Here is a 23,625-nt window from a genome sequence, read left to right on the forward strand (position 1 = left end):
TGTGTTCCAAATATGACCAATGGTTCTGACCATTCAATATAGTTCAGAGGTTCACTGTGTAAGCTTGTCACAATCTAGAGCCTTAGCATTAATTCCAACATTAGAGATTCTTCTGAAAGAAAACAGGATTTTGGTTACGTTTGACCAGGGCAGTGGATTATAGTTCAGAGCCACAGATGGTGGGACAGTACTGATTTGGTGATGCCCAAAGACCCAGATCAAGTAATGACACTTATCTGCAAAGTTCCCACCTAGACTCAAGTAATTCTGGAACAGTGTCTTCAGTTATGGACATAACACTAGATTTGAAACTTTTGGCTTAGTTTTGATAAAAATTACCAAGTGAATGAGAATTTGTTTCTTCTACTGGCATTCTGTCTTGTAAAAACAAGAAGGGAAGGTGATTATAGGCACCTACCTAACATCAAATTTAGTAAAAATCATTGGGAAAAAACAGAAGTGTGATTTAATGATCTGAGAAATTAGGCAAAAGTGTCAAGTCTGAAGAATTTAAAAATGGTTATAGGTCAAAGCATTAAAAACTTCTTTGGGGATGGAGTGGCTATAAGGGAAACCTGGTGAGGCATCTGCCAGGGGTTAATTGCAACCCTGCATGAAAAGCAGTTAACAAGTGAGAATTAGAACACCCAGGAGGAAAAGAAAAATGTTTCCAGTGCCATGAGAAATAAACAACAAAGGAGAAATATTTCCTTTGGCTACCACTACCTCCTTTTCAAAAGCTCAGAGGAGCTACGGGGAATGCCAAGGACTGGTTTTCTCTCAACTCCCTCTGAAACATTTGTCTTCATTACCACTCTTTTTAATCAGGGCTCCTTCATGAGTGTTTCTGCTCAGCCCCTAAGGGGCAGCTCTGGTCTGCGATAAATCAGAATCCACACCGCAAGTCACTAATCAGCACTCCCAGGGAAAGAAAAACAGAGACGTGCAGACCACTACGCTTTGAAAATCTAGGGGCTCATGGGCATCAAGGAAGAAAGGCCTTTGTGGAGAAATAATAAGTTAGTAAAGGTAAAACAGCACTTCTATGTTTAGGCTTTATTTTTAAATCTCAAAAATAAACTGTTCACACTTAATGGTTAGAGTGTGGAATATAATTTTGTTTTAACAATGTAAAATAGATGATGAGTTTGCTTAATGAATTATAATTTGTACCCTGGCTTAATGATTTTAATACCTAATTCAAAACTGAGAAAGACCAAGGCAGAGGGACAGAAGATAAATTGTAAAAATTCAAACAAAGTCAGAAACTCTTCCCGCTTCTGGTTTCAGGGATGTCATTAAGAAATGAAACAAAAAATTCCAGGTGAGAACTCTCAAATGTCTATGATATGACTGTTAACTTTGTTTAAATGGAATTAGGATCATAAAATTATAAACACTTTGTAGTTTTTCACTGGAAAGAATTTTAGAAATACTCTGAGAAAGATTAAACGGACTTGTAAAAAGTCAGCACAGCTGGTTGGTAGCAGAGTTTCCTCTAGAATCAAATAGGATTCCAAATATCTTATACAGCTATAAATCTCATGCATGGGCAAATACTGACATATCATCACTCACAGAGTGAGAGAGCAAAGTGGAGAGAAGAGTAGAATGCAAGTCAGGAAATGTGGGCTCTAGTCCTAGGTCCACCACTTCTGGTTTACCTTGGCAAAAATAACCTAATAGTTGAGTCTCAATTTCTTCATCTGTAAAATGGGGTTTACATCTTTCCTGAAGATATTGCTGCAATTCCCCATAAACTCAAGGTATTATCAGATTATTACAATTTTTCTGAGAGCATTAATGGGCTGAAGAGCTAATAGAATTTATGTAAAACAGAGAAAATGCACTTATCATAGGAAGATAGATCCAGATGATGGTAAATACTTCTGGACCTCCTGGACAGAAGTAGAAATATGCAACCCACCCCTTAAATACAAAATGAGACCATAGCCTGGCATGCAAATCAGCAAGCAAAAGTTGAATCCATGGTTTCCAAAATTGATGCTAACTTTTCTACTGACAAATTTAAAACCTACTCTTTATCTGCCTATGACAAAGTGTGTATGGCATGGACTCCAGAAAGAAATAATGGGTGACACTTAGCCAAATACATGAGGCTATCTGGCCATAAAGGCAACACACCAACCTAGGAGCCAAGGACTACTATTCCAATTCTGTTGACATTTTACTGCTTGTTGTCAGTGAAAGTTGATGGCATAATAATATCATCCCACCATGGCCCAATGGATAGAGACCTTGCCCTTACACAGAAGGGCCCTCAGAGGCAGAGTCACATCTATCCCCCAGTGCTAGCTTTCCAACACCCCAATATTATGAAAACACAACTAAGGAATTAGCATCCATCAAAGCGATGAACACTTCCTGAATCTAACCATGTAAAACAGCCTCCTGCTTTTCCAGTTTCAACCAGAACCCTTGTCTGTCACTGATTTTATGAAGAAAAACTCTCATAAGACCTCAGGAGACACATTTATTGCTACTGGCTTCAGGAGCTAGGATCTGAACCATTATGAGACTGAACTGAAAAGGTCAATTTGACTTGAGTGCAGGTGCTTCCAGAAGGGATATACAAGAAGCATGGCCAGAAGTTTGAATATTCATTCACAGTATTTCGACTTGACGTTGTAAAATGGGATATCACCAAAGGTTCTTGAAAGTAGAGTGACATTAAAGCAGTACTGGAGGGAAAAGATTCTATCAACATTATGCAGGATAAACCGCAGGAAGTGGCATGTGAGAGACCAAGTCAGACCATGCTGCAGTGTTCCGGGCAGGAGGTAATTGAGAATCAGTTTTGTGCTATTCTGATGAATGGGCTTCCTCAGGCTGTACTGCTCATTCTTTTGAATATTAGAGAACTAATGATGGCAAGTAAATTGTACAGATTAATTTCTCACAATTGGAAGCATATTTTATTTGTTGGTTTTATTTATTTTTTTAAAATTTTTATTTATTTATGATAGTCACAGAGAGAGAGAGAGAGAGAGAGAGGCGCAGAGACATAGGCAGAGGGAGAAGCAGGCTCCATGCACCGGGAGCCCGACGTGGGATTCGATCCTGGGTCTCCAGGATCGTGCCCTGGGCCAAAGGCAGGCGCTAAACCACTGTGCCACCAGGGATCCCTATTTGTTGGTTTTAAAGGAGCTCTGGAAACTAGAATTGAGAGAAATACTTATGCAATTATTATTAAGTATTAATAAGCATTTGGAAGAGTTTTAGATAAAAAAGTGCTTATGGTAAATTTAGAACTAGTCACATAAACTCCGTAAAGTTGAATGTGGGCTTTTCAGCTGTCTACCAAATATGTGATTAGATCAACTGGACAGATGCTATTAGGGCATCATCCATATGCTCTCTCTGGGACCTGCCAGCTGTCTGAGTCATAGAAGCAAAGTGTGTGGGTGAAGATGCTGTGGAATACAACACAGCTTTGCAAACAATACAAGAATCACAATAGGTCTAGAGAAAAGTATTGGTGGCATTTGTTAAGCACAATATGGATTTTGTTTTTCTTTTAAATGTTGCAATTAAGCAAGATATAACTTAATGATCTTCTGGGATGCACAAAAATGGCTTCTATGGTCCTTGCAGAGCGGCTCACCAAAGAAAGAAATCCATTTGCACTTTCTACCACGTGGGCCCAGAAGAACACCAAGATGTTCACGGAAGGACAAGAGGTGTCTTTAAAATGGAGGCTCTACACCTCCCCCTAAACTGGATGCTCAGGTCCACATCACATATGAGAGCAGCGGATGGGCGGAGCTCCTCCTCTCTGTTTCCAGAGTGCTTTAAGGAGGCTCAAAGTCCTGGAAGTTGAAAATCAAGTCTGGCTGCTATAAAGCAGCCCCTCTCAGACATATTCTCATTTCTGACAAATACCCACCCACCAGCAGGCCTGCGAGACACATGGCGACCAGAGCGAGTTGTCAAAACTTATCATTATAAAACGTCCGTCTTCCAAAAGTACAACCTTTGCTCAATACAGTATTTTCCTTGGAAGACAGCTCTTCTGAGAGCTATAAAAAGGTGGTTAGAATTGATGAGGTTAGCTCCTGAAGTCTACGCTAACAATCACGTTAAAAACGCAAAGGTGAATAATGATGGTGGAATGTTTTGCCAAAAACAAAAGCAAGAGCAACAACAAAATCATTAATTTTGTTGCTCTACTTCAAAGAATTTCATGATTTTGAGCATTTCTCTTAAGAAAAGAAAACTGCCCATAAATTATATGGCCCTCCCCATTTCATTTCCTTTCTTATCCCCTACCCTCAGGTGGCTAGCCTTGTGCTACATGGCCTGGGCTACACAGAAAGTTCACAGCCCTCTGCCTGATCTCATGATCCTCTATCAAAACAGCACTTTCAAAACTGTTTCCTGTCTAGTGCTGCCATTGCGTGAGTGTTTCCTTGGCTGGATCAGCTGCCAAATTAAGTTCCTTTGGTAGAGGACTTCGGGGAACTCACTCTGGTACTGTCCCCGCCCCCGCCCCCCCCCCCACCTTAGGCTTGAAGTCCGGAAGTGACTTAGGAAGTACTCTAATGGTTACCAAATTTGGGGGAAACTGATTTAAGTTTTCTGAGCTAAACATATGTTTAGGGGAGGCTGCATCACTAATCATCACTTGACCTTGTGACAGACCAAAAGTTGCTGAATTTCTTTTCCTTAAAAAAAAAAAAAAAAAAAGAAAGAAAGAAAGAAAAGTAAAAACAACTTTTACCAGCTAGCACAATGATGTAAATGCAAAGTCATGTTGTGAGGTGACTGCAAACACGCTGACTTCCAGATGTTTGACAAGACCATGCAGGAACACTAAAAAGGCTGGTTCACAGTTTGTCACAAACTCTACTGGGTTACTTGCGTTCTGGGGATTTTACACAGCTGTCAAGCCATTTGGTATAGAGAAGCACTGAAGGTCTACTACTTATCAAATTTTAATCTGTTGATTATTGGTTAAAGAGAACTTTGTCTTTGAAAATAGAGAAAAGATTCCAAATCTATTATTATTACTGTGTTCACAAATAACTGCAATGTGCTTTGGTTGAACGTATATTTATTGTTGCCCCAACATTCATTTAAGTAAGCTTGTACACCAATCAAATAAGATATGAATCTTGAACAAAGCCCCACACATTCCACTAAATATCCCCTCTGTATATCAGCCATAGATAAAATCTGATTTAAGTCAAAACATAATATTGCTCAGATTGTCCTCGATGTATAGGCCTCTTTTTTTTTTTATGTACTCATCCTTGGTTCTCACTATTCCTGGTGGAAGTCTTCCAAAAAAAACCAGATTTAGTTGTCAGATTTATAGTATCAAGGAATCTCTAAAATGAATGGGTTCTTTAAAAGAAAAGCCAAATTTTGGGTAATTACATTCAAATTCCTTAATCACATTTTCTGAGCTCAGTGGGAATTATGGTCTTTCTTTCCAGAGCCACACGAATGCAGTACAGATCTTCCTTCAAAAGGATATCTAATATGAGGACTCCTTGGCAAAATATGTTAGTTTCAAGTGCATGTTTCTTATGTTTTCTTTTTCATGCAATTAGAAGCAGTGTGTGTGTATGTATACATCTCTATCAATCTTATCCTCTTCACTTTGTATACGTACATACAAAGGGGATAAAAAGGATTTAAAGTATCTCAGCTGCAAGCACATAGTTTGCCAACAATAGTAGACATTATTGCAGTTTGGTAATATCTGCTTCTTCCTCACCACTGGGCACACAAGAAGACTGGATTTCCCCCATCTCCTTAACATCAGTCCAGTGGTCTCCAACAGAACTTGTTGTGGTAATAGAAATGCTCTATATTTCTGTTGTCCAATATGGTAGATTTGTAATGTGTCTAGTGCAACTGAGGAACTCGATTATCAATTTTATTTCATTTTCCCTCATTTGAATTTAGATAACCAAAGGGAGCTGTGGCTATCAGACCAGACAGCACAATTCTAACCCATGAATTATGAGAAATGACCAGCGTGAGATCTCCAATGTCTTCCCCCCACCCCTCCCCTCCCCGCCACTGTCACCTGCAATAATTCACTGCTGAAGCTTCAGTTACCTAGGTTCCTGAGTGGAGAATGGGCATGAAGTCAAGACCCCTGCAATCTCTGACAGACAATCACTTAGCCAGAAAAGCTACAAAAATAAACAAGAAAGAAAATATCATATAATCTGATCTTTGTGAAGAACTCACAGGGCAAAGGTGATCCATGAAAATGTCAAGAAGCTCCTACTTCACAGGTGGTGGTGGAATAAAAGGGGGAGATATAGCTGTTTCAGTAGATTAAAACTATTGCATCACAATATAAATGATGCATCTTTATCTTTACCAGCCCAGGTGGCTCAGTGGTTTAGCGCCTGCCTTCAGCTCAGGGCCTGATCCTGGAGACCCGGGATCGAGTCCCACGTCAGGCTCCCTGCATGGGGCCTGCTTCTCCCTCTGCCTGTGTCTCTGCCTCTCTCTCTCTCTCTCTCTCTGTCTCTCATGAATAAATAAAATCTTAAAAAAAAAAAAAAACAAACTTAAGCACCTGTGATAAAGGGTGGTTAACTGTAGGGCATTATACTACCACCTGGAAAATTAACTCAAGAAGAAATTTTACCCCTTTTTCCATTGTTGTTACCCTATAAGCCATTATTGTATCCAAAGTCATAAAGTTTTGTTTGTTAGCAATATTTTTTCCCACAGAGAAAAGTTCCCCAGGCATGAAAGAGTTAAGAGAGACCAAAATTAGACACAGTTCATGTTAAAGGTTAGAAGAATAATCAGTCATTTGAAAAACACTACATAAACATTTTCCCGGATGCAATTTTCAGTCCAAGGATACATTTCCCAGTAGAAATCAGCAGCTAAAAAGGAAATCATTTCGTCTCCATAAGTGCCAAATTGTATCCTGATTTTTCCTGGTCTGGCTCAACTTTCAAAACTAGTGGTTCAACTTCTGCAATCTTTCACCCAATGACTATGTAAACACATCTTTATAAGACAGACATAATCCTTGGGTGGGCCAATTTATGTTGGATTATGAAAATACTTAAAATACAAAATCGTATAATGACTGTTGTCCTTTGGTTTTTCACTAAAAGGAAAGAAAAATCCAGTTAACAGAGGCAGTGGTTCAGCTGAAGATAACAGAACACATACACATTGCTTTCTCTTTTTCCAATATCTTTGAAAATACTCCTGACAATTCAGCAAAGGATTGTCTCATATTTTGGCAAGGTGATATATAAATTAAGAATCTGTAAATATATCTCTGATGTACTCACATCACATTCTATCCTGCACCACACAATCAGAATGAATTAAACTACTCACACAGAGGCCAGGAAAAATTCTCACCCTTGGAAGTACTTTGGATCTTCTGTATTCCGGTCAGAGGTTATAGAAACATTGGTTTTAAGGATAAAGTAATCTAAAGTAAAAACCCAAAGATTCATTCAGAATTTATTACTACCTCTGATTCATATATATCTTACATTATTCAGGACTCTCCATAACACAATTCAAGCAGAATCTCACCCCTATAGCGAGGAGAAATCATAAATTTTAAATCTTCACAAAGAAGTTAACTCTGTTTTTTCACTTCTCCCTTGAAATCCTAGAGCTTTTATAGTCAACTACAAAATGCATCATGAAAAGCCTATCTCCATCATTTAGCATGTGGAAGAGGAGAATTTTAACTTTTCCTCCAATGGATAAAGTTATGTAAAAGAAGACATTTTGGGAGTCTTTGGAGAGTGAGGAATAAATTATAGCTTTAAGATCTGGAAAAGTTTGGTTGAATGTTAAGAGATTTTTACATCTGTGTCTATACACTCATGTCTTGGGAATAATGTATCTCCAAAAGCATTTGCAGAAAAATGTTGTAAAGTACTCCTTCCTTCAGTAAGCAAAACTTCAGAGTTGCAGTCAGGAACATTTCATCATATGCTGTTGACAATTATGTCGAATATCCATAATTATATTCATATATATAATTCTTTGCCAATGTTATCGCAAAGAATTTAAAATAGCTTAGCCCTAAAAATTCTTTACAATTTATAGTACGACTGAATAATTTTCTAATGGCTATATTAGCCCTTCATCTTTGCTCCTCAGAAAACAGATAAATATGTCACTGAAGTGGTATGAAAAGACTATAGAAATGAACACAGCATAGCATATTTTCTTTCGTATGCTAGGAGAGATTGAGGAATGATACACTTTCTTAATTCATAAAATTTTAACTCAGTGCAAGGCCATCTTAGTATTGCATTTTCCTCTTCAAATGACTGCTTGTGCCCAAACCAGCATGAAGTGCTTAATTAAGTATTTTCATGTAAGTCTAATTTGAAAGACACAAACACGTTTAGCTTATTTGCCAAAATTAGAAAATCATTAGTTCTTCTGAATATCCAATATAAAGACATTCAAAACTATAAGAGGAAGGTGGATTATTTAAATCTAGCTTTTAAATTAAAATATTTTGCATTCCTTTCTGACTTAAAACACTCTCCAATGAAAGCCACCATTATTTCTAAGTGAAGAAAGAAAAGGGAATTTGTCTTATTTCTCCCCACTCCTCACTTTGCCATTGTCACCTGTATCTATTTCCAGGAAGCCAATATTCATTAGGGTTAATCTGCCTACTAAATGAATAAACAAAGGATTTCTCTGTCACTAAGAGACCAGGTGAGCCGATAGCATCTTCCAACACAGAAAATCATCTGTACCATACAGCTCAGGAAATTACCTGCTGCAATCCCACACCTGGGATCATTTGGCAGGCAGATCGCTAATGGTGAGTAATATATGGAAAATGGGCTATAACCATTTTTTCAAAGGACTAGAAAATCTCACATATTTTAAAACAGAAGAACATTTTTACATAACTAACTATATAACTCACCAAGGAAAATGAGTGGGGGAAAGAAAACCCAACTTGAGACTTTTTCCGTGTTTTTCCCCCTAAAAAACAACAGTGGAAATAAGAACTAATGTCAAAGTACCAACAGGCAATTAAATAAGAACTGGTACAATACCAGTATTTCTGTGGATCACAAGATCTTAAAAATAATGTAACAGTTCCAGAATAGAATGCAGTCAACAAACTATACAAGATACACTGTTATGATACCTACCCCTCTGGATTGAAAAATTCAGACGAAGTAAAGCTCAGTGGTTCAAGACTCCAGGAAAAGAACCCAAGACCAATTTTTTTTTGTTAATACATCAAATTGATAATAATTCCCTCTGCATGTTTTCTTTATAGAGCAAAATCCTAGCTCTTGCTTCTCTGTGGAAATCATCTTTTTCCAGTGAAATAACTCAATATTAAGTCACTGGGAGTAAATAAGCATAAAATAAAAGAGGTCAAAGATTTATGACCTTCCTCCTTATGTGTGTGTGTGTGGGAGGGGGAGAGAGAGAGAGAGAGAGAAATCCACAATACTAGTTTTAAATAACATTTGATAGCCTGAAAAGTATGTGGTATAAGCAGATAAAAGAACTAACTGGAGGACTGATCTGATTAGGCACGTGACATTGTAGCAAGAAAACTCATTTACGAAACATGAAAACAAATAGTGATGGGGGATTATTACCTTCTCAGAATGAGGTTTAGTCCTACAGAAGGGCTGAGTTGTGACACAGAATGAGGTAAGACTAAATCTATCAGCTTGTATGCCAATGAGAACCAACCAATGTGCTTTCCTTGGCACACAGACCATTAAGTAGCTGAACACGAGTGCTATCTTTATTCAACTTTTAATAATCTATTTGACCAGAAAAGGAGGCAAGCTACTTGGGCAGATGATATATCATTCTCCAGTAGGACTAGAGAATGAAAAGCCTTAGAAAAAAGGTTAGTCAACATTAAATGAGTACCTACTGCTTGTCAAAACCCATATGAAACAGGACTGGGTTTGCTCAAGGGTGATTAAAAAACGGATCCAGTCTCTGTACATAGTATGTGTTGTTGTTGAATTTCTTAGCCTCACAAGGGTTCCCTGGTTGTTTTAAACTGAATGTGTCACATACATATCAGATACTACAAAACTGTGGGAGGAGGTGTCCATGTGGGGGAATAGTGTTATCCATGGAAAAATAGTGAAAATGAGGAAATCTAGCCCCATGTACGTTGCACCTAAGGAAATGCAGAATAGAAACAAATAAAAAGGCCTTATTGAAAATAAGGGATCTTTCACAGTTTTTATCTGTGGGCCAGGTTTTCTGAGAGAAGCCATTTAAACATAAATCAAAGTAAATGCAAACTGTATGTGACTCCCAATTGCCATCAGGTTATACAGTCGTATTGACAACAGATGCTAAATATATGAATGTCATATATACATATTGCTGAATTTATTTTTGCTGAGAGGGATTTTTGGTATATGTGGGAAAATTCAGCATGTCAGTCTAAGGAAATGTATATGATTTCCCTTTCAAGATCCTACAAAAACATATGGGAGCAAGATAATGTTTGTCCTGACCTGCCAAAATCCTGGGGAGATCATCTCAAATCCACATCACATTCCTGAGTACTAATGCTCACACTGGGGCTTTTGCATTAGCAGATGTGTGAAAATGCATGTACTCAGAGAACTCCCTCATGGCTTCACATCTAAAGAAGCTCCTCTACAACAGCTATTCCAGCCAAAAGCTGAAATGATATTTCCAAGTTAAGTATACCTTCATTTAAGCCAGTGTCTGGACAGAAAAATTCAACTGAAGGGTCTGTTATTTGGCTCTGAATCAAAAAGAGCCTGAGTGAATGCTGGACAGATTTTCGGGAGGCCTCCCATGTTCTACTCCCAGACCTCAAAACATATCAAAGACTCTGGTAAATTTTTCCTCACTCATGTAACAATTTCTACCAATCAAATTTTCCCATTTCAACCTATCACTGGAAGAGTCACGTCATGTGTATGATGCTAGTTGTGATTCAAATATGGAGGTGGTGATGTGCGGCACTGTCCCTGGCTCATTATTTAGGCTGTGGCAAGAAAATATGCTGAAAACATTAAGGAAACCAAGCTACACTGCATACTTTCTTTACAATTTTCTTCTGTAAAAATAATAGGTTTTTGAGCCTCATAAAAGTAACACAAGCTCACTGCAAAAAACGTTGGAAAGACTTTAGAGAAGAAAATTTAAATTGCCCATAATCCCATCACTCAGAGGTTTAAAACTATTTACATTTTGGTCTGTTTCCTTCTAGTTTCTCAAATACCTGTATCTATATCTATAACATTGTATATAAACATACTGTTTTTTTTTAACATAATACTTTACACAGTTTGGTATCTATTCTTCTATGTTTATAATGACAAAATGAAAAGCAGTGGTCACAATCTTAAACAAAAAGCACTAAACAAAAAAAAGGACACTTAGAAATGTTAAAAAGGATATGTAGGTATATTATATTTAGTCTATAATGAATTCCTAAAGTTATGCATATCTACATATCATATAACATTAACATTGTATAGCAAAGCTACAGAATATAAGGAGAAATAAAGAGAAAATTAGTAGCATGACTTTTTTTAAAATTTATCTATTTATGATAGTCACAGAGAGAGAGAGAGAGAGAAAGAGAGAGAAGCAGAGACACAGGCAGAGGGAGAAGCAGGCTCCATGCACCGGGAGCCCAATGTGGGATTCGATCCCAGGTCTCCAGGATCATGCCCTGGGCCATAGGCAGGCGCCAAACTGCTGCGCCACCCAGGGATCCCCAGTAGCATGACATTTTAATTCACTTTTCAAAGTCCATAAGAGAGCTGTGTGTGAAAAAAAAAAAAGAGAGAGAGCTGTGTGTGTATGTGTGTAAACTTAATAATATATACACATGGCATTAGAAGATACACAATTAAGGAGGTAAATCTAACTAACATAAATGTAACTTTATATCCTGAAGACAGAGAATATTCTTTTCAGGTGCGCATGACATAAATTTTTAAAAAATAAATATTTTTTGCCAAAAAATAAAATCTGATCTAACCAACCTTCTAGGTGTAATTCACAATTTACAGAAAATTTCAGAAACCAAAGAACACCATCAGGATGCAATCAGCGAACCCCAGTGTGCAGGGAAAGGAAACACTGTAGGATAAATGGTCCTGTTTCTTCCGAAAATAGAAGGAGGTAACAAAAGGAGATGGAAGAGAAACCGATACATAAAGAAAGTCTTATGAGATACATCAACAAATTGCAATGTAAATAGGTCTTACTTGTAACATGATTTTTTTAAAATGAGATAATCAGGGAACTTACATGGATTGGAAATTTTATATTAGAGAATTTTTGCTAATTTTTTCAGGCCTGATAATACTATGCTTTAAAAAAGAAGGGATGCCTGGGGGATTCAATGGGTTAAGTAGCTGTCTTAGGCTCAGGTCATGATTCTGGGGGCCTGGGATGGAAATCCACCTAGCATCAGCTCCCTGCTCAGTAGGGAGTCGTCTTCTCTCTTTCTCTCTCCCTCTGCCTCTCCCCCTGCTTGTGCTCTTTCTCTCTCTCAAATATAATCTTTAAAAATAAAAAAGGCCTTATATTGTGGAAATATATACTGAAATATGTATAAATGAAATAACATGATGTCTAAAATTTGCTTCAAAATAATCTGATGAGGTTGTGGGGCAAGATATAAAACTAGTTTGGCCAAGAGTTGAAGCTACCTGATGGTTGGTTATGTGTTTGTTATTCTATTCTTTCTATGTTTGCATATACTTGAAATTTTTTATAATAAGAAGTTAAAGAGAGAGCATGTATATGTGTACCTACATACACACAAACTGATAATATTAAGGACAGAGGGACAATTCTTTTGAGGAGTAATGTTTTAAGGAAAAGGAAAGAAATAGGTCTGTAGCCGATATCACTTTTAAAAAAGACCTCACAGTTCATTCATTTTTACTTAAACTTTACTCTGGGTAGAGCGATATTATAAAATGTTGGCAACTGTTTAATCTAGTGAGAATGTTTATATATTTGTTGTATTATATGTTTAAATGTTTTCTGTAGGTTAGAAATCTTCCATGATAAAATGTTGTGTAGTAAAGTACCCACTCAATGCCAAGTTGAAAAATTATCTCAGCAAGTCTTGCCTGTTTATACTTTCAAAAGCACTAACAGATAATTTTATTGAGACGCAAATAAAAATCTACTGGCATTCTGACTGAGATTGCATGAAAGTTCGGAATTAATTTTGGAATACCTGCAGTTTTTCAATAGTCAGTTTCTTTATTCAGAAACATGATATATTGTTAATGTATGTAAGTAATCTATATTTCTCTGAAGAGTTACAGTTTTATTGTAGACCTTCGATATTTCTTCTTAGGGTTTTTCCAAATACTTTGTTTTCTGGTACTATCATGAGAGAAATTTTTTAAAGAATTAGCACATTTACTTAGTTTTTCTTGCTTCATAGAAATGTTTTACGTACTCACCAAGTATCTGATCAGTACAATCAGTTCTTTAAAAGTTGATGCTCTTGAATTTTCTAGATCAAAAATTACATTATATCTAAATTAATTATATCTGTAAATCATGACTTTGCAATTATACCTCTTCTTTATAGTTTAATATTACTGCACTATCTAGAATTTTCAGAGTAATTGTATAATAATGGGCATGGCATGATGGCCTTATTCCCAATTTCCTCTAAAAGAAGAAAGGTGGTTGGTTTAAGATAGCTATTCTTTATTATTTAAAAGATTTATCTTTCTATTCCTAGTTACTGCAGAATAAATCTCAAATAATCTGAATTTTATTAAAACTTTTCAGCACCTAGTGAGATTATCATGTTTTCTTATTGGACCAATTAATATTATGAATTATAACAACAGATTTTCTAAAATGGAATAAATCATATTGGGTCATGGTAAGTGATTTTATTGTAATGTTCAATTTGGTTTGTTGGTATTTTATTCGACATTTATGACTCAAGATTCAAATGTAAGATTGATGCATAGTTCTCTTTTTTGTATGTTATGTTTATTAGGTTTTAGTCATTCATTTAAAAAATCCTCTCTTATAGAGGATTATAAAAATCCTGTCCTCAATAGGTGTTAAAAAGTTCCAGAATGCTAATGCTATTTATTATGAAATAGGAAAAGGCAAGAGGCCCCAGCCTGCAAGCGCAAAGGTGAGATAATGGCTTCCACATCACTTAACTGTCAGCCTTACTTAGTGTGAAGTGTTGTGTCCAGAGACTGCCAACCAAGCAACCATTTAAAAATATATAGAATATTAAAGTAATTGACAAACATAAGAACTGTCAAGGTTTGGGATGATAATCTAAAAAGCATAACACATTTTTTTAGTGTCAATATGAATAAAAACAATAAAGCTGGGTTAGAAAACAAACAAATAATATATATTTCAAATAGTGGCAATAGAATCCTAAGAAGTTAGTCCCTACTTAGGAACTAAACAGAGTTTAGTTTAGGGAAGCCAGAGTTTGAGATCTTGCAGGTTTACTAGTATGGTGTCTAGTGGAGAAGAGATTGGTCTACAAACTCTATTTGTAAAAGAATAAAGCCAGATAAAAGAGATGGAAAGAGAGCAAAGCTTCATACAGACTTAGCAAGTCTCAAGATTCCATATACAAACCCAATCTCACAGTCAAGGCACATTCTATGGCCATTATGGTTTCAATGCTTTTCCTTCTCAGTTTTTTTGCAACATACTTCAAAAAGGAGAAATGGTGTTAGCAAACTTTAGCTTACTTTATTATAGATGAAACTGCTAGCTTGGTTTTTAGCTTGTGTAAGACTGAACATGATACTCATGATACTGGTAAAGTAGAAGGAACCAAGGAAGAAATGAAAAATTCATAGTATGGCTTTCAAAGTCTAAAATATTTGTATGACTCTTTAGAAATAAAACTTGTTGTCTCTTGATACTGGCCAAATCAAGGACGAATGGCTCACTTAAAAGATAAATGATTTTTTCCATATACATACAGACTGACATATACATATGTATTTTTCCTGAAAGATTTTAGCAAATTGCAAAACGTGATTCTACTTAAGGGAAGACACTAGATGCACATATTTCCTGCTAGTTACAACCAAAAATTCTGGACATTATATACAAAACAAATATCAGTTAATTCTGAAAAGGCAATCAAACTAGGACACAAGTAATGATACAAGGAACATGAAGTCCTTGGGTTTTCTTCCTGCCTCAAATATCCCAGCCTTGGAGCTGGAAAAGCCAGAAACCTGAAAGAGCCAATGGATAAGGACAAAAAAATATCTGAACCAAAACCAGATCTTACTAGCCAAAGTAATATGAAAGGGGCAGCCTCACAAGATGGAAACCTCCAGAAAATAACTGCATTACTGTAGCAAACACCACAGAAAAAACTGGCTCTACCACCACCCATACCAGCAAAGGCCAAGTGGGGGAATCTAGACTTTAACTCTCGTGAAGCTGTAACAAGATGCCCAACACCTCCACTGGGATGGTGGAGCAAGCTAAATAGGAGTGAAGACTTTAGTTCCTGCCAGCTGTTAGTAAATATCACCCACTAACATACACAGAGTGTCAGAGCAGAATAAATAGGGAGTTTGGACTTCCATTATCATCTGGCAGTAAAGAAGCACCCCTGCTCCCCCACACTTGGGTGCTGTCAGAGGAGGCCTAGGAGAAAGTCAGGATTTATGTCATCATCCAGCAGTAATGAGGCAATCCCACAGCACTGTGAGTGGAGACCAGATGGGAAACTGGAACTGCCCTCTCTGCCCATGGTATCCTGACCTTGGATGGCAATGCTGGCCAAGCACAACTTCTACCTCTCCCTGCCAGAGAGATGTCCGAGAAAGCCAGTTAAAACAAAAGGTTTAAATATGATCCAAATCTTAGGAAATTTTTTTTAAGATTTTATTTATTTATTAATGAGAAACACAGAGAGGAGAGAAAGAGAGAGGCAGAGGCACAGGCAGAGGGAGAAGCAGGCTCCATGCAGGGAGCCTGATGTGGGACTCGATCCCAGGTCTCCAGGATCATCCTCTGGGCTGAAGGTGGTGCTAAACCGCTGAGCCACCCGGGCTGCCCAAATCTTAGGAAGTTTCAACTCCAAATCACTCAGCATGCCAAGAACCAGAAAGATCTCAAACTGAATGAAAAAAGACAATGAATAGATGTCAACATCAAAATGAGAAAGATGTTAAAATTGAGTTTTTTTTAAAAAAAATGCTATTGTAAAAATGTTTCAAAGAACAAAAAAAAAAAAAAAAAAAAAAAGAAAAAAACAGAAGGCCTCGGCAAGGAAATGAAAATTCTTAGCAAAGAAGATGTAAACAAAAATCAAATGGAAATCTTAGAACTTAAAAACACAATAAGCAAAATTAAAGTTCAGTGGGTAGGTTCAATAGCAGAATGGAAGGGCAGTAGAAAGAATCAGTAAAAATTACCCAATTTGGACAATATAGAGAAAATAGACTGAAAAATTAGTAGAACTTTAGGGAATCTGTGGGTCTACTTAAAAAAAGAAAAAAAGGTTTCACCTTTGGATAATAGGCTTGGAAGGAGAAGAGATGGGGTGGGGCTAAAAAGGCATTTGTAAAAATAATGAATGAAAACTATACAAATTTTGTAAGAACATAAATTTACATGTTAAAGAATCTAAATGAACCCTAGACAGGATACTCCCAAATAAACCTATTGAAAAACACATTATAATTAAACTTCTAAAAACTAAAGATAAACCAAAGGCAGCCAGAGAAAAGTTCACTTCACTTGTTGGGGAAAACACTTCAAATAACAATAGATTCCTCATCAGAAAAAACATGGAGGCTAGTAAAAGGGACACAATATTATTTGAACACTTAAAACAAAAATCATTAACCCTGAATCCTATACCTGGAGAAAATATCTTTCAGGAATGAAGAGAAAATTAAGACATTCTCAGATGAACAAAAATGAAAAGAACTGGCTCCCAGAAGACTTACTCTAAAAGAATGGCTGAAGGAAGGAAGTTCTCCCAACCAAAAGAAAGCAATAAAAGAGGGAATTTTGTGGCATTAGAAGGAAGAAAGAACATAGTAAACAAAAATATGAGTAAATATAATAGGCTTTCCTTTTCCTATTGAATTTTCTCAATTATATTTAAGAGGTGAAGCAAAAATTCTAACATTCCTGTGGTTTTAAATGTATATCGAGGAAATATTTAAGATAATGGTATTATAAATAGGGAAGGTAAGGGAACATAATGGGAGGAAAAGCTTCACACAAACTGGTAAAATAACAATATTTTAGAGCATGAAGTTATGTATAGTTAATGCAGTATACCTATAGCAACCACTAAATACATATATATATATATATATGCATATGTATATGTATATGTATAAACCTACACAAAGAGGTATAACAAAAAAAATAGGTAAATCAAAATGGAATTTTACAAAATGTTCAAGCAACCACAGGAAATCAGGGAAAAGAAAACAAAAAACAAACAAAAAAACCCCAGAGAATAGAAAACAATAAATAAAATGGTACACTTAAGCCCTAACATATAGTTACATTCAACCTAAATGGTCTAATAACATTAAATAAAAGACAGAGATAATTTAAAACAGGACTCAAGAGGGTAGCCTGGGGCTCAGCGGCTTAGCACCGCCTTCAGCCCAGGGCGTGATCCTTGAGTCCAGGGACTGAGTCCCACGTAGGGCTCCCTGCATGGAGCTGCTTCTCCCTCTGCCTGCTTTTCCCTCTGCCTGTGTCTCTGCCTCTCTCTCTGTTTCTCAAATAAATAAATAAAATCTTAAAAAAAAACAAAACATGATTCAACAATGTGCTGTCTATAAGAAACTCATGTCTTTTTTTCTTTTAAGGTTTTATTTATTCATTCATGATAGAGAGAGAGGCAGAGACACAGGCAGAGGGAAAAGCAGGCTCCATGCAGGGAGCCCAATGTGGGACTCGATCCCGGTACTCCAGGATCATGCCCTGGGCTGAAGAAGGCAGGCGCCAAACTGCTAAGCTACCCAGGGATCCCCTCTATGTGTCTATTTTTATGGCAATACTATGTTGTTGATTACTATAGCTTTGTAATATAGTTTGTAATTAGGAAACATGATACTTCCATCTTGTTCTTCTTTCTCAAGTTTGCTTTGGCTTTCAGGGTCTTTTGTGGTTCCATACAAATTTTAAGACTGCTTGTTCCATTTCTGTAAAAAGTACCATTGGAATTTTGATAGGTATTGTATTGAATCTGTAGACTCTTTTGGGTAGTATGGACATTTTAACAATATTAAATCTTCCAGTCCATGAGCATGTAACATCTTTCCATTTATTTGTGTCTTCAATTTCTTTCATCAATGTCATATGGTTTCTGTTTACAGGTTTTTTACCTCACTAGTTAAATTCATTCCTAAGTATTTCATTCTTTCTGAAGCAACTGTGAGATTGTTTTATTTCTCTGTTTATTATCAGCATATAGAAACAACTGATTTGTAATATTGATTTTGTACTCTGCAAAATTTACTGAATTCATTTATTAGTTCTAACAGCATTTTGGTGAAGTCTTTAGGGTTTTTATATATCTGTCATATGCAAATTATGACACTTTTTTTTCTTCCTCTCCAATTTGGATACCTTTTATTTCTTTTTCTTGCCTAATTGCTCTGGCTAAGTCTTCTATATTATGTTAAATCAAAGTGGAGAGGATGGCCATCCCTGTCTTGTTCCTGATCTTGGAGGAAAATATTTCAGCTTTTCACCATGGGGTATAATGTTAGCTGTGGGTTTGTCACATATGGCCTTTATTATGTTGGGGTACATTCCCTATCGGCCTACCTGGTTGAGAGTTTTTATAAAAAATGGAAGTTGCATTTTGTCGAGTGCTTTTTCTGAATCTTAGGTAATATAATTTTTATCCTTTATTTAGTTAATGTACTTTACCACATTGATTGATTTGTGGATGTAAAACCATCCAGGCATCCCTGGAATAAATCCCACTTGACCATGGTATATGATCCTTTTAATATACAGTTGAATTTGGTTTGCTAATAGCTTATTAAGGATTTCTGTATCTATGTTCATCAGGGATAATGGCCTGTAATTTTCCTTTCTCATAGTGTCTGTATTTGGTTTTGCTGACCTTGTAAAATGAGTTTGGAAGTGTTCCTTCCTCTTCTATTTTTGGAAGCATTTGAGAAGGATTGATATGAATTCTTCTTTAAGTGCTTGGAAACATATAAACCAAAGATTTACATATAAGAATTTTATCTATTCTTAATTAGTATGTACAAAAAATTAGAAACAAAAAAGTTTAATGGTAGATGACCAAACAAATGATTCAAAGAACATAACTATTAAACTATCTATGTTTTGAAAAATATTTAATTGCTTAAGGAAATCTGACAACAAATGAGGCAAGTTACAAAATATTTTTGCCAATAAGAAAGGCACTAAGAAGTTATATGCCAAAATGTTAAGAATTATACCTGAGTTTTAAATTTTATTATTTATAATTTTCTGTACTTTCCAAATTTTCTATTAAAGAACATATACATACAAGTAGAAGAAACTTTTAAGTAAAGCACCCATAAGAGACAAAGGAACTCAACCAAACTTTCCTTGCTCCCTTGCTTTTCCAAAGTGTACCAGCGCTAAAGCTCTTCCACCTTTCTTGTTTTTTCTTTTCTCCTGAACGCTGGAAGCAAGTAGTATCAGAATTCTTTGGTTTTTCCTCTAGTGTCAGCAGAGTCATGGCTTTTCACGGGTCTGGTTTTCTAGCCACACTCCACTTCACTTTTATTCAAAAACCTCACAAATGAAACTAGGTTCCTCCTAAGTTTTTCTGTGATCATTTGGTTTAAAGAAATGAAAAATGTAAGTAAAGCGAACTTCAGGTTTTGGGGTAAACCGGCTGGCTGGAAAACTGGGCTGGCGCAAAGCAGTCTTTCAAAGTGCTATGCCCTGCGGCAGGGTAGTTTTCAATAAACATTAAGTTGCAAATATTTAAATAGCAACCAATTTACTTTTTATTCTCATAAAAAGGGAGGGATGAAAGAGTGGCAATGCAGGAATGGCTCCATAAAAATCCACAGTTGAGCCAAAAGCAGACAGGCAACCCATGGAGGTCACCTGAAGTATGAATTATACAGTTTGTGATGATAAAAAAATCACAACTTTTCTTCTTTTTTTTTTTTTTAACTTTTCTTCTTCTCAGCTATGTCTAGGTTTATGTTATAATCTGAAACCTTATTGAAGGACACTACTTGCTTTGGCCAGGAAATCCTTAAATTTCTTCAGTGGTTTCTTGTGGATCCATCAGAAGTTTATGTCTACTGGGTTCACATTAAGAATGCTCTGCTCCAAGGCTGGACAGAGTAACTCTGATAAGCAAAATGTAAGATAAAAGTTTTTTAAATATTATTTTTTGGGAGAGGGCAACTAATTTTCATTTCATTGAAGCCCTCAGATACCTTGGAAAAATAAAGATGCTTACGTAAAGTTCTTTAATGAAACAGAAACAGATAGGGGCAACGCAGAGAATCTCTCACAAGGTGACATATCATACCTGATTTGGAGCTCATGGCACTGACCTGGATGCTAAGCAAATGAGACTGTTATTTGATCCAATAAACGATGAAGTATGAGATTAAGTACATATTTGAAAAGCACAGACCTCAAATCCCAAAGGTTGCTTGAAACAGGAATTATTAATGTTCCAAAGCATTTATCCTGCATTCTATAAGTGAAACAAATAGTCAAAAACAAGCCTGTGATATTCTGTCCTTACTTCCATTTTTACTTGAAAACATTTCTTAAAAATAACAGCAGAAAAGTACGTCTTGGTTACTCCCTGGTCAGTGATTTGTCTTCTAGAAGTCTGGAGTTATGCTTAAAGCTCTCTGCATTCTGCCAACGTGAGAGTGTGGGTAGGAAAAGAGAGTGGGAGAGAAGATATCAAGCCCACCCAACTCCCGGAAATTTTAAGGAAAAGATGAAACTTTCCAAAAGAAATAATCATTTTGGTAAGTGAAACCATTTGTAACTTTAGAGGACTTTTTTCCTTTCCCTCCAACATATCATAAGAAAAATCCACACTGTGCACTAATAAGCTATAAAGCTTTGGTTTAAAAAGAAGGGTCAACAAGAGCTAAAACCACTAATGTCATACTTCAAGAAGGAAAAGTGGAGGGCAGTGATGCCCCAACACTTTCATGATCCCAATAAAAAGTCTCACCCAGGCTAAAAACTATCTGCCAAATTTATGCCAAGAACAAGCTTACAGCCAAGCTAAAATCTTCTGTGCATATAAGGAGTGCTATAAAAATAATGACATATTCAGCATCCTGGGAGAGTCTTTCACTTACAGAAATAAAGTAGAATTATCCGAATAGGAAGATGGAAGTTAGGAGGGAGAAAGAGAAACAGAAGACAAACTGAAACAGACAGTCAAAAGCAAATGTAAATAGCCAGTCTAACATACTCAGAAGAGTGATCTGCTTCCCTGGCAAACAAAAGAGCTCATTTTTGAGGCTCTTTTTTTTTCCCTCAAAGGTTTATTTATGTTGGAGAGAGAGTATAGAGTGAGGGGCAGGGCAGAGGGAGGGAATCCTCAAGCAGACTCCCCTCTGAGCTTGGGGAGCTGGACGCAGGGCTCGTTCTCATGATCCATGAGATCATGACCTGAGCCGAAACCAAGAGTTGGATGCTTAACTGACTGAGCCACCCAGGTACCCCTGAGGTTCTTCTTTTTAAGGAGTCAAGAAGCTTAAGGAGTTCATTCCTGTTCTGTAGTCCCCACCAAAACCCCCTAGGAAATGGCTAATTTCAGTTCAGTAGAGAAGTCAACATATTCCTTTTTAAGTCACAGTGATGAATCCCTTTCCTTGGGAGGATTATCAGAGCTGCTTCAGAATTCCGCAAATATAACCAAACAATATAGGATCCCAGATTTTAGAATCAGAAGGTTCTCTGAATATCTAATCTAACTTATCTATCTTACTATAGGAATCGAATGAGGATCAGGTAAGAAATTGTCATATTGCCACAATATAAAACTGAAAGAACTAGATGAAGTAGGAGGTAATTATATCTGAGATTTAAACTGTTGCCTGAAATATCAGAATCTAATCTATTGTTATTGGAAGACACCCTCAAAGAAAATCACATATTAGTTAAGAATACAAGCTCTGGAATTAGACTGCCTGGTCTCCAACATGGGATCTACCACTTCTCTGAGTCTGTGTCCTTAATTATAAAATGAGGACAATACTGTATAACCAGTCCCCATAGGTATATAAAGATAATAAAGAGCAAAACAAAAACTTTGGGATATAGTAAAAGCTATTGCCATTTATTATTAGAAAATCACATATTAGTTAAGAATACAAGCTCTGGAATTAGACTACCTGGCCTCCAACATGGGATCTACCACTTCTCTGAGTCTGTGTCCTCAATTATAAAATGAGGACAATACTATATAACCAGTCCCCATAGGTACATAAAGATAATAAAGAGCAAAACAAAAACCTTGGGATATAGTAAAAGCTATTGCCATTTATTATTACCATTATTATTGAAATAAAATAACAAGGAGATACATTTAATGAGTCCTTGTTACATACTTGAACTATGGCCAGAAGCTTTACAAATGTCATATCTATTAATTTTCACAATATAGGAGACAAGTGTCCTTATATTCTTCTGAAGACAATATTCTATTGTCCTATTCTAAAAATGCATCTATCAAAAATATATTTTATTTCAATAATATTTTAATGAAGAGCTGTATAAAACATGTTAATGACAAAGAAATTCAGATGGCACTACCAAAGTGAAAGGTACTGCAGTGTATGTAATTTTTCTGAGCCATAGTTCCTTACTCTGATAAAAAGGAATTACAGTTGACCCTTGAACAACATGGGTTTGAACTGCATGAGTCTACTTAAATCTGGATTTTTTAAAATAAATATAGTCTGTAAATATATATTCTCTTCCTTATGATATTCTTAATAATTTTTCTTTTCTTTAGCTTACTATTGTAAGAATACAGGATATAAATACAGCATATAATATATATATATAACATGCAAAATATGGGTTAATTGACTGTTTATGTTCTCAGGAAGGCTTCTGGCCAACAATAAGCTATTAGTAATTACCTTTTAGGAGAGTCAAAAGTTATACATGGATTTTCAACTCACAGACGGGGGTCAGCACCCTTAACCCCCACATTGTTCAAGGGTCCACTATATAACAATACCTTTACCTCATGAGAATTTTATGAAGAATAAAGAAGCTAATGTATGTGAAGTACTTAGCACAATATATTGAGCAATCAAATATGATAAAAAAGTATTCATGATATATAAAATTTAATATGCAGCACAAGAACTGCATGGGATGCATGTAACTCAAGATTTAAATAAAGATGTTAAATATCCTATTTATTGTCTTGTAATGTTTCAACTTTTCCAGAATACATAGTCCAGTTAGGTTTCCTTCGGAAGTAAGGATGCATATAAATAAAAATTATGATATTTTCATGATCGCAACCTCAAAATACTTTTGTCTCAGTCAAGGACATCTACTAATTTGCATATAGCTGTTTTTGTGAATGTTAATGGTTCTGTATTCACTAATGTT

At 36.2% G+C, this 23,625-nt stretch overlaps 1 protein-coding gene across 12 annotated transcripts in view; it reads right to left on the minus strand.

Moving 5' to 3' along the window:
- The window catches only part of BCAS3 (BCAS3 microtubule associated cell migration factor), a 591,457-nt gene that overhangs the window by 227,046 nt on the left and 340,786 nt on the right, over positions 1–23,625 (minus strand). Inside the window, exons 24-27 of one of the 12 annotated variants that reach the window (XR_007413013.1) lie at positions 8,924–8,982; positions 7,375–7,447; positions 6,860–7,111; positions 4,721–4,960 (exon numbers count right to left, since the gene is read on the minus strand). The exons of 10 other annotated variants lie outside the window; for them this stretch is intronic. Coding sequence is in view for 1 of the 2 variants with exons in the window: in XM_035720395.2 (XP_035576288.1) it covers positions 7,415–7,447; positions 8,924–8,982 (92 nt within the window). In the remaining variant the exon portion in view is untranslated. Of the gene's footprint in view, positions 1–4,720; positions 7,112–7,374; positions 7,448–8,923; positions 8,983–23,625 lie in introns of those variants that run through there. One more of the 12 variants, XM_035720395.2, reaches the window with a different exon arrangement.

This window comes from Canis lupus, chromosome 9 (assembly GCF_003254725.2).
Source record: "Canis lupus dingo isolate Sandy chromosome 9, ASM325472v2, whole genome shotgun sequence".
NCBI classification, from domain to species: Eukaryota; Metazoa; Chordata; class Mammalia; order Carnivora; family Canidae; genus Canis; species Canis lupus.